The sequence below is a fragment of the Hetaerina americana genome, unplaced genomic scaffold, assembly GCF_022747635.1.
Source record: "Hetaerina americana unplaced genomic scaffold, ioHetAmer1.1.p SCAF_5, whole genome shotgun sequence".
NCBI classification, from domain to species: Eukaryota; Metazoa; Arthropoda; class Insecta; order Odonata; family Calopterygidae; genus Hetaerina; species Hetaerina americana.
The window spans coordinates 83,492,008-83,504,037 of NW_027287095.1; the positions used below are offsets into that span (position 1 = coordinate 83,492,008).

A 12,030-nucleotide genomic window follows, 5' to 3' on the forward strand; every position below is an offset into this window, starting at 1 on the left:
TCTTAAATAAACTCCCTAGGATTTCAACAGTACTCATGAGAAAAGAAGATAGAAGCCTAGATACAATAAGAGGGCCTGAGTGTATCCCCAAAAAGTGAGCTGCAGTAATAGTTTTAACCTTAAAATATGTTCATATGTAAATGACTCATCAAAGAGTAGACTATATGCACAAAAATAGCTGTAATCTTATTATTTTCCATTCATGCCTTTCACTCTATTCCCTTGCAGTGTATGCAAAGCCACATGAGCCAGTCTTTACACCCTTTCATGGATCTTGAACTATTTCACTAATTCCCTCCAACCTGCTCCCTCCTTTCACACTTCCTTCAACTCCATCAAATTTAAACATTGTTCCATGCATGCTCCTCTGTTCCTAAAATTTCTGATATTCCTCCCCTTGAGAATCTCTTTAACTGCATTCACCCATGATTTGCTCAATCCACTTCCTGTCAAACCATTTACTTTTCACTAACGCATTTTCTTGATGATTCAACTCTCATCTATTCTCTTGAGATCATAAAACACAAGTGAGGTGCTTGATGAGGAATTTACACAGTCAAACATGGGGTGTCAAGTCATTTGTAGGGTGCTGACATTTGGAAATGCACTCATAAAGAGACAGCTAATGCACTCTGTCACACATGTAATTTCCTCCATTTTCAATCGAAGTGATGTTAGAGAATCAACACAGAAGTGGTATGTTATACAGCCATATCTCTCATCCTGAATAATCGTGGGACAATATTTGAAAATGGTGGATGTAAAAGAAATGCACAGAGTGACATAAGGTATGCCATATTATTAAAAATTATTGCACAAGGATAGGAATAATTACAATTTGCCATGAATCAATGTTGGTTCATCACTTGGTAAATCTGACCACATCATGTTCTACACTTAAAATGAAGGATACATCTTTCCAGTCTAATAATTACTTATGCACTCATAATTTTGACAATTCTTCATTTTGCAAAGTTGAAATCATTAAAAATAAATTAGAACATGGTAAATATATATTTTTAACAGTTGGATTTGTCCTTAAGGATAACAGAAAATCCTAATCGCTCAATTTTGCAACTTGGAGAGTCATGCCCTTTGGTGACTGATTACATTTCCCTTTAACCTAACATTACTTTGAGAATAGTGAGCCCACAATGGAAGTTTAAGAGGTTATAAATTTAACTTTAATTTTGAAGTAGCTATAAATATTAGCTAATGAGCCGATCCATTGAAATGATGACCAAGAAATTCTGAGTTCTTAATTTCAAACTAGATTCAACAAATTTAGTTGAGGACTAATGATAATTATTTTTGAGAATGAGTTAATAAAATTTCAATTTATTTTTTTATTGTGAACTTGTTCAAGTTTTAAAACGTAACTTTTTTGCATCAAATAATGAAATTGATATAATCGCCAAAAATCACAGTTATCAACTCAAATGTTGGTTTGACAGGAGAGGGGAGAGCTCAACCCATACTCAAGCCTGTCGGCTTGCGAAATTCAGTGCCTTTCCCTCTGCAGCGTATGGCTCCCCAGGAAGATCTGGTACATGGAAAAAAACAACACAGCTGAGGCACTCAAAGGCATTTCTAATGCCCTCTGATCAGTGTGGACCACTCTGCCCCTTTAATCTTCATGCCTAACAAAATCTAGGAGATCTATTAACGTAAGAGTGCGTGCAGGGAACAGACCTTAATTAAGATATTCGGCAAGCAGAAATATTTTTCCAAATAATACAACAGGCAAAGGAGATAAAGGGATATTTAATCACTTGATAAACAGTTAATGTAAATTCACAATGGACATTTGTGAGCCTAAATAAGCCACAGCGAGCTATATTTAGAATAAGTACTACAAAAATCATTAATGTAGAGTACACGATAGACCTACACGAATACAAAGTTCATACACTCAATTGTTGCTATGATTATAAACTTTGTAACTTCCATATGCTCTGTTATCAAATTTGTAGGGAAAAATAGGTATATAACAAAATAAATGTGGGACCAGTACACTTTTGCCTCAACTCTTTTCTAATTAGTTTGAAGAATAGTCAATTTTAAATATGTTAATTTTTTTTTACCTGTAATCAAAGTTGCAACAATTTTCAAACTTACCAGACTTTAAGGGAGACATTATGAACCAAATTCCAACCTATGGTGATCAAGCGTCGAAGTTTGTCATTTGGCAAATGCATTTACAAAAGGAGAGCAAATAAACTCTGCCATGGATGCAATTTCCTTCATCTTCAGTCAAAGATGGACTCTTTGGAATAATAACAGCAGTGTCACGTTTTTTTTTCATTCTCTCTTGGGACATTTCAACAAATTTCCCCTCACCCATTTCAATTCAACTTTTGACCCATCTGTAGCAACTATCACAGGTCAAATGATCAACAAAAATTTCATAGAACACAAATTTTACAAGTTATTCACAAAAACACACACAGGAAAGCCCAAAATTGATCAATTTTGTCACATACATTTAGACTCTAACACAAAAACTTTGCTCTCTATATTACTTCTTCCCTTGTACATACATTTTAATTGAAAAAAAATTGCATGGCATTATTCTTACTGTTCAGAAAAATTCTAATATGATAAGAACATTTATAAAACTTTTCATTTCAAAGGAATATGATTTGGAAAGACTAGGGTTAATTGTAGGCTCGCTAGCCACCATAAGCATTAAGGAAAGACTTTGTTTCCTGCATCTATCTTAACAGGTGTCTTTCATCATCCATTTTTATCAGTAAAAATCCTATAATGTGTGAGTAGCATTTCATGCTAAAAATAACGATGCAGTGAAAACTTTCTTGGTTTGATTTCTATAAAAATAATTCTTTTCCTGGCATGTTCCAAACTGTCTGTAACTGTGTTGATTCATTGTAACAGGCAATGTTGATTCAAGCATCATTTAATTTTTTTTTGCATTACCTCATACAAAAAACACAGGAAGTTTTTAGAGTTATAAACTTTTTTAGGATTTGTGAGCACAGTCATGAATAAACAGTAAAATTGTAATGGCCGATGGATTTTTGAGGATGGCCAACACAGGCACTTTCAAAATTTACCGACCTAACCAACTTTATGCCCAATTTTTAATTGGCAAAATGCCTTATCATACGATTTTTATTCTTTTCCTCAATTACTGGAGAATTGTCACTATTTCCAGTGGCCATCAATTTTCTTTTTTTTTCCATTGAAATGAATAGGTGAGAATGGAAGCACCTAAATTGGTAAACACAGATGATAACAAAATATAAAATACCTAAGTCATTGACCTCTCTTTAACTATGAAACTTTCTGTTACACAGAAAAGCTTGTTTCTAGGAAAACATATTACTTCTAATACTATGCAATTACCATAAAAAACACTAGGCATAATGCAGAAAGAGAGAACAGTCATAAAAATAATAGGCTAAAAAGTGGTTTGCGTGTACAAAAATAAAATTTTCTGGAAACAGCTAAAACAAAAAAGTACAGTTTCTTTACATAAACTGGCAGTAATTTATCATGTGAAAAATGACAGAGAAGTTCACCTCCTAACAACTCAAACATTAACTTTTTTGTATAGCGAGAAAATTGAAATAATTTCATTAGGAACTTTTTCTTGCAGACATTAGAACAAAGGGTAAAGGAGAGTCACCTGTTGCCACAATGGACTGAATTTTCAAATGACTTCTACAAAATAATAAGACTTAGCATACACATCAAATGAAAGAATATTAGGTCCCAAATTTAACAAGCCATGATAAATTATAAAATGCAACTATATGAATTAACAAATATTTACAATGCATTGATATAATGGAACTTTGGCCAAAAATAAATCTTTTAAAATTAAAAGAACATTATATAAAAATGATATGGAAACATACACTATGATTATAATGTCAAGTGCAGAGATGACTTAAAATAGATCTCTAAATTACATTCACATTTATTCAACATCCTAATCTGGAAAGTCATGATCATTATGCAATTATATGCTCCTGAAACAATGGAATAAAAGAGGAAGATGACTATTTGGACTTGGTATTGGCCGCAGCTCTTTCCTTGAGGTCCACGATGCTTAGGTTCTTGCAAGCCACAAACCCTTGGAGGAGAGATATGAGTGACTTCACCACGGCAATTGGCGCGGAGATGTAACAGATGAGACGGAAGAGACTTATTCCAGCCACTAAAATAACATGTAAAAGAAAGTTGTGTTAATGTCATGAACGACTACAAGTCTAATTGGAATAAGATGAGGATATAAGGATCCACTGAAAGTAGACTATATCTAAGCCGAAAACGTGGACTCAAATTCTTGCCGCTGGTATTATACATTGCAAGTGGAATGGCACAAAAAGGAATACAAGTTATTTACTATGAAGGTACGTGGGAAATAAGAATACAATTCAATTGAAAGAATAAACGATTTTACAAAGTTATGGAAATCAATTGGCATGTCTCATCACAATGCTCAAGACCATTAATTTGAGGAATTGTGAATTTTACCATCAGGCATTCACCAATTACTTTGAATTATTTTGCAGCACTGGGATACAGAGAGTCAACCTTGTTATGTGACTCAAATATTTTGGACGAATCTAGGCTTTCTCTAGGTTCAAAATTCAAGGCATTTTTCTCCACTAGGACACACTAAGTAGGCCATCTTGATTTGGCTATCCTAGTACAAGTATTACATGTGCAGTCAGTAAAGAATTTCTCAAGGGTGCTAATCATTTCTATGACACCTTAATGACCTTCTTATATCACTCTATCTGGTAAACTGAAGCATGATTTTGACAATGCAAAAATGTGCCTCACATCCATAGCCTGAACAACAAGGTGCCTATATTTGTTAGGAATAGCTGCTCGCTATACCAATTCAACGAAGAGTGACAGGGCATAGAAAGACATTCAAATTCACAAAATGAGTAGTAGAAAAGTAGGAATCATGCCCCATCACTTGTTATAAATTTTACCGGGATCCTTCAAAAATAGAAGATGGCGGGGCAGTTTATCACCCAATTGATCCAGGACTACTCCTTGCATTATCTTTCATAAGTATTTAAAAATGAATAAACTATTGTGCACAGGTTGGATGGGAATCAATATCAAGAGAACAAATTCAAAACATATTTTCAATTTTATAAAAGAGACGGAAGTAGAAAATAATTCAGATGTAAAAAAAGTTAACATGAAATATCATGGACCAGTCATAATTTTTTATGCTCAACCATTCTCATGCAATTTGAAATCTATAACCTTCCAAAGGGACTAAGGGCATTTAAAAGAAATTAACAAAGGGAGTCTGTAAAATTTTCAACGATGTTTACAACTACAATATAATTGAATGGTTTGGAAAACTGAGAGTCATTGAAATGCCCACAATTATATTTTATCCTCCAAATTCATGATTTTACACATGCATAGTGCCTGACAAAGAATATCCCTTAATTTCCAAGCCTACACACTAAATTTGCAGTCCTTTTTTGTCCAAGTGCTCAACCAATATTTATCCTTTTAACCAAGCAATACATAAAATTGAAGCACTTCTAAAACAAATGATGAGAATGTCTGTTATTGCAATAATTATAATGGCTTTCCACCATATTGTAGATTACTAGTGATGGTCAGTCAGTCTGAAGGTTGAGGGCAGTTGCCTCCCCTTGCTCCCTCCTTGTTTCTACATCCCTCGCAGTGTCTTTTGATGCAATCAATTAGCTTACATGGGCACTGAGAACTCAAGCTATCAACTTCGCTGAAGACATTCTCAATGAATAATTATTCATATAGCTTCACCAAATATATAACTAAATCTACTGTCTTGAACTTCAGCCTGTCTTATATCACACAGGAGACACATCATCAGTACCATTAATGCGTAGTCTTAAAATTTGAAAATTGGTTGCCCTCCATTCTTCACCATCCAATCCTAGTTTCTGATATGCACCAACATTTCATTTGCCTTACACTCCTCTTATATTTCGTCATCGCATTTGTCCCATGGCATTCCTCGTGTCTCCTTTTTGATTAATGTATATTTTCAGATATTAATGACATTTTTCGACTTTTTCAGGCTAATTAAAACCTAAATTTGACTTTAAGTTGAAACAAAATAGATCTAATAATATGATGTTTAATTATGGAAAATAGAATGGTTCTGCTTAATGTATGGGACACCAGAAGCACTTGTGAGGTTTTTAATCTCACCCAAGTACATTCATAACATTTATTTTCAATCAGCCGTGTATTTACTCTTTGGAAGCTCCTTAATTTACACATTTTCAGATAAATTCATACGTGGGGATGAAATTTAGAGACTTGGCATGATTGACATACAATTTTTCACACACTTATTTCTAAGATAAAAACAGGGTGAGGATGATGGAGATTGATTTGTTCTTACCGATTGGCCCTTCAGTGAAATGAAGTAGATACAGCGCTGCGTAAAATGCTTCATTTCCTGCACACATGAGAAACAGCACTGGACGTGAAGTATAGTATATTCTCATTATTGGGTTCTCAGACATGTCAATAAATTTGTGACTAGTTTTTCCCTGGAGAAGACTCCTAAAAATACATAGGTATTTAGATCAAAATCAATTAAATATACATTATCAATCAAAAGCCTTCACATATATTTATTCAATCTTATTCACAGATGTGAATATAATAGTATACCCAAGCTTTTCATCATATTTAAAATTTATACCTACAATTTTGTTCTCCCAGGGAGTTTAGTAATTTTAAACCCTCACTGAAGGTCCAAAGAAACTGCAGGAGATGCCGCAACAGTAACTTTTTAACGGAGTTATTCCCTAATATGCATTTCAATGCAACAATTTCAAAGTGTAAAAATCATACGCCGGTCAAGATGAATGATTTGTACACTCAGAAATTGTTGCATTGATTCTCACTGAAATTGGTTTCAAATTATTCCCTTTAATTTTTGTTACTGCCATTCTATAATTAAAAGGGGGTGTCACTGAGGGGATACAAGCAAGCATATTTACACACTGAGAATGAGTAAAATATCATCAAGTAGGTGGAAAACATTGAAGGATAGAAATTAGGAGCATTATTCAGAATCATTATTATGAAAATTCAAAGATTCAAAAAAATGTGGGCAAAATGGTTTAGTATAATTTAAAAGATGATGGTGTTGACAACTTTTCTTACATATGAAAGAATGTGGATACCCACAAGGAATAGGATATACAGTCAATCCAAAAATTTAGATTAAAAATTAGAAAAATCATGGGCCCCAATAAAAACTTGCTCCTATACCTCAAGTGCATCTTGAAGTTTTTAGTCTTGGGAACGTATCTGCTATAATAAATACTTTAAAGTTGTGAACTAATGCTAACCATTCACTAAAATCTAACCTCAGCAATGAGCTGAATGGTAGCATGAAATTATAATGGTATGTGATGACACTGGTTTTGTTTCAATCAAATCCAAGCCTCTGCCAAAAACTGACAACCTTAAATTATTATTTCTACACTAGACGTAGCGGGTTAACCTATGAAAATGTACATTAAAAATTAAGAATTGAAAAGAAAAATACACCAGAGAGGTTGTATAAATTGTTCGAAGGTACATCAATAAAAATACTACGATTAAATGAACTTCAAACGGAAATACAATTACAAATAAAATGTTTACATTACTAAGCTATACTTGACTGAAATCCTTAAATAAAATAAATTAACTTTCAGCAGAATGTAACATGACATCGGGAGTTTTCACTTTCACAAGAAAAGGATTTTAGAATCCCATGCATCGACGAGGTTCACATTTAATAATGTAAAAAATAATGTCAATAACGTGATGGACTTACGAATGGAGATATATCCAATGACAAGCAATATCGATGGTCATGCTCAATTGGAAAAGAAACATATATTTTGGGTAGAAGTAGCTGAGGGTGACTAGCAAACACATTGTCCCACATCGGTCTGTCAGCTGGTCAAGTATCGCTCCGAACTTGGTACCTAATTGAGCATATAACTTCACATTATATCAAACAAGTATGGCAATAAAATTAATTATAAAAATTCGACCATGGAACTGTTAAATTTTCCATCTTACTTTGATTGAAGTATCTGGCAGCATGTCCGTCAACTGCATCCAATAGACCACTAATAATATAGCACCAGCATGCAACAATGTGATTAGATGGCATGTAGTAAAATGATATCAGTGCTAGTATAATTCGTGCGTAACCTAAAATAAAATTTCAATTTAATGGTGATACCTCTGAGATTTCATGTACACATTTGTATGCCTTAACTAGTTAATCTTACCAATCAAATTTGGAACAAAGACGAATATATTCTCTGAGTCCATGTTGTCTAATTAGTGAATAAAGATGTAAAGCAACGACGTATCACCTCCCTGAAGTCTCCTCCAGTGACAGGTAACTAGAAATAAATCGCATACAAAACATTGACAGCTTCAACCTTGATACGACTGCTGCAGTGAGCAACTAGATTAGAACTAAGCAATATTTACAATACTGAAAACATCAAAAGCAAGTTGTATGGTGGAAATTAGACGAAATATTGTTTTTAGTCTCTCAGATGGAAATACTTACATGCCAAAATTGAGAGATTAATTAACTTTTGTATTTGATCATGCGCATACGAGGGAAAAAATCGACAAACGATGCGGAATGTTAAACAACCGGGACTGGAACTTAAGCATCACCAGTTACTCAAGGAAGCCCAAAGCATCCATTTCCATGTACGCTATGGGATAAATCATTTCAATTAATATCCACACTTCTAAACAAGCACACCCATTTATTCACGTAAATTTACCATTTCGATTCCCTTCGATGTTTATTCAAATGGATATCGAATGAATGAGTATGTACAGGTTCTATTTTTCTGACCGAAACAAAATAATTCCGCGTAATTTTAAAGACTGAGCTTAGAAAAAAGTACCTTCACATAATTCAATATTTTCAAAATTCTATTTGTAAGATAATTTACCTCCAGCCAATCAGATCCGCGCTACATCTCTGACATTCAAGATGGCACCATGGCCAGAACAAGGCAACGAGCCCAAGGCACCTGATAAAAGTTGTCCTAAAGGTGTGGAGAGTAATCCGTCTGACTCATCTAAAGTGGATTCTGGAATACAAGAAGACCCTGAAGCAAGATCTGTACTGGGGAAAACTGACGACAAACAGGTAGGAGCGAAATAACTCTTTCGTTTCGCCATTCTTTCTTAGTGGGCGGTCGCAGAAACAGTAGTGATGTTTCCTATGCAGTTTTAAGTCATTAACCTGTGCAGCAGTGTTGCTTGTTCTTCATCCAATCTCCTTGTTAGATAATGTTATCGAATTGTGACCATATAATTTTTATGTAAGGGTACGCTCTGAATTAAAGATTTACGGCTGACTTGTCTCATCTGGTTTAACACTAATTAATTCATTAATAGCTCAGTTTAAAGTTTGATTTATGCACATCGACGGTTTGTTGTCTAAGTACCCTTTAAAGTAATTTAATTTAGAATGCTGGATATTTTTTTATAGTGTCAGATGAATTGTCCTAATTTACGTTTGCGTCCGATTAGGAGATCAACTATTACACCAAGAATTTCGGTTTTATATAATGTATTCCTTGTAAGATAACTTTTGTAAACATGATCTTGGTGTAGCAGTTCGTTGGTACTCGAGTAAAAGGAAGAGCGTAACTATTTTTAGGAATCCTTTCGGCTGTGACTGACAACTTCATGTTTGAAGTATATACTCTGATTTTTACCCGTTTGTTTGCGTTGTCCAAAAATTGTCCAATGAATATTCGAAGATATTTATTCTTTGTAGCTAAATTTGCCAAAGTATTTTGTGCTGTCGTCCGATGACGATTTGAGATACGTTGTCTTATGCCGACACCTATCTTGTCGCCTGAACGAATGACGAAAATGTGATAGAATTGAATTAAAATTACACTTGTTCGATTTCTTAATTGTGCATTACTGCTGTCGGTACCTGTATGCCTTAAAATTTGAGTCTAGTTCCTATGATAGCATCGTTGCGGAAAGCACGAACGGATTTTCCCAGGTGGTAGGTTACTGAATTGATTACAGATTCCTTCTATACGTACTGGTTTGTGCCGCGGCTCTACCGTTTGCCTGAACGTATTAAGCAGGAAGGTGAAGGGAAAGTCTATTTTCGAAGAAATATGTAACTGTCCTCGGAGGTCCTTAGAGGTTTGCTCCTTTACTGCCGATGTTCACACTTACCGTATTTTGCTGCTTACTGATAGTGCTGAAGAGACCGAATACCGAAGCGATGTCGCCGAGGTCATCAGAGGCGATAGTGAGGCAACGATTTCTGCAGTCATTTTATATTTATTCCCCTCACTTATCTTTAGTGTTTATATTTATTACCATCTGGGGATGAGGTTTTTTGTAAAAGAAATTACTTTCCCCAAAACCAGGCCTAATTAACGAGACATGTCGGGAATCATTCGCAGACGTAGCCTATTATCTTCGATCGCGGGTTCATGGTTTCGCGGATTTGTCAGAAAACAGTTCGTATTTATTTTTGTCGTTGTAGCTGTGCTGGGGGCAAGCTTGTCCTGTCACCAGCGTATTATCGCCATACTACCTGATCACCCGGTGCATTCACCATCCCCTTTTTTGCAGTCAACTCTGAGTGATCTGAGGACGGAAATTAGTTTATTTCCGGTCATAATTTGATGAAGCGTGGTAACTTTCAGTCAAGTGTCTTTACATTTTGCTCTTTTAATGTCGGAAAATAGTTATTATTGGCTCTGTTTAAATTCAATTTCCGCATCTGGTGCCACCTTTATGAGAAAAGCAGCGAGGGTGGTAGGCAGGTGCTTTCCAATTACGAATTCGATTCCTTGTACGAACGACACCTCGACGTGGTGGTTGCCGAGTGAAAGAATGTGGTTTTATGCACTGTGATGTTACAGACGCAGTTACCACCTGTCCATTTTCGCCATCTAAAAGCGGTTTCGTTGGCCATTGAAAAAGGGAAATCCATCCATTGCAATTTGCATCACGGTGTTCTTTTAGGATCATAATGGAAAGCGATCCATGGGACAATTAACTTACCGGAATTGCCCTCGTTGGAATCCCTGCTGGCAAAATGCTTTCGAGAGCCCAGGGGAGTAGTAGTAGTAGGCTTAGTAGCATTATCTAATATCGATTTCCATTGAAAGGAGAGGTGACCGTTTTTATTTTTGACTTGAGCGCCGGACATCCATGAGGTGATGACGTTCCCGTATAATTCTGTCCTGCTTCCACCTAATTTTTTTTGCAGCATCTCTCCTCTCCTCCTGCCGGAGTCGCCGCCGTTATCTCTCGCATCGCAATTATTATTTCGTTTCGAGTTTTTCGGTTTTTGCGCATGGCGCCGTCCGTGGGTGTCGTGTCCGCTCTGAGCCGTAGTCGAGGGGAAGGAGGTCGAAAAAGGGGTTGGGGTGGTTAAAAGGAGTGGGGGGGGGGAGTGTGTTCTCTCTTTTAACCCCATCCTCCTCCTAAAACGTCACAATTCATCTCCAATAAACGCTCCCTTCACAGTTTGGAACTCCTGGAAAGTAAATGGAAGTATCATAACCACCCCTTCGAAATCCGGACGAGAATTTTAATAAAAATAATTTCGAGGTAGAAGAAATTTGAAGGCAGGGCAGGTGGATACGGAAGATAGGTATTTCAGGCATTGAAAATAAGTATTTATGATTTAATAATAAACTAGGTAGAAAGTATGCTAAGACAAAAAGCGAATTCTTGTTAAATTTAGTTTGGGTTTTACGGATATTTTGTGCTCTGTTAATCAGGGCGTGTGTATTGCCTAGGTTCATCAAATATCGTCCTAATCCGGTGGAACACTCCTAATTATAATAATCAAGCCTCCGAATTAATGCTACCCGAGGGAATTAATTCTCGAGCTCACTGAATTGTGCATGTATATAGAAGCGCTGCGGGCCCCTTGTAGAGTAGAATAAAAAAACGTATTGGTGTGGGGATTCCCGGGGATATTATTATTCGGATGCTGAG

At 35.6% G+C, this 12,030-nt stretch overlaps 2 protein-coding genes across 4 annotated transcripts in view; one reads left to right on the forward strand and one right to left on the reverse strand.

The window, feature by feature from the left end:
- Window positions 1–1,746: 1,746 nt before the first annotated feature.
- Pis (phosphatidylinositol synthase) lies at window positions 1,747–9,105 on the reverse strand. 3 transcript variants are annotated; one of them, XM_071591623.1, is made up of 6 exons: window positions 8,991–9,105; window positions 8,301–8,417; window positions 8,086–8,220; window positions 7,835–7,988; window positions 6,401–6,564; window positions 1,747–4,183 (listed from the first exon to the last, which is right to left on the reverse strand). In XM_071591623.1, the coding sequence occupies exons 2-6, from the start codon at window positions 8,341–8,343 to the stop codon at window positions 4,026–4,028; spliced, it is 654 nt and encodes a 217-aa protein (XP_071447724.1). In that variant the 5' UTR covers window positions 8,344–8,417; window positions 8,991–9,105; the 3' UTR covers window positions 1,747–4,025. The 3 variants fall into 3 exon arrangements, with proteins under 3 accessions (XP_071447724.1, XP_071447723.1, XP_071447725.1); XM_071591622.1 differs by lacking the exon at window positions 8,991–9,105 and adding an exon at window positions 8,591–8,705; XM_071591624.1 differs by lacking the exon at window positions 8,991–9,105 and adding an exon at window positions 8,509–8,560.
- LOC139694133 (uncharacterized) overlaps window positions 8,786–12,030 on the forward strand; it is a 409,331-nt gene continuing 406,086 nt past the window's right edge. Inside the window, exons 1-2 of the mRNA XM_071592563.1 lie at window positions 8,786–8,864; window positions 8,997–9,190. Of these exons, the coding sequence (XP_071448664.1) occupies window positions 8,861–8,864; window positions 8,997–9,190 (198 nt within the window). The 5' untranslated portion in view covers window positions 8,786–8,860. The remainder of the gene's footprint in view (window positions 8,865–8,996; window positions 9,191–12,030) is intronic.

Excerpts from the sequence above, each read along its gene's own strand:
- Pis (XM_071591623.1), bottom strand. The coding sequence starts at position 8,343 with ATGGACTCAGAGAATATATTCGTCTTTGTTCCAAATTTGATTG. Across the intron at positions 7,989-8,085 it reads TGCCAGATACTTCAATCAAA|GTACCAAGTTCGGAGCGATA; the intron begins GTAAGATGGAAA and ends ATGCTCAATTAG. Across the intron at positions 4,184-6,400 it reads TTTCACTGAAGGGCCAATCG|TGGCTGGAATAAGTCTCTTC; the intron begins GTAAGAACAAAT and ends ATGTTATTTTAG.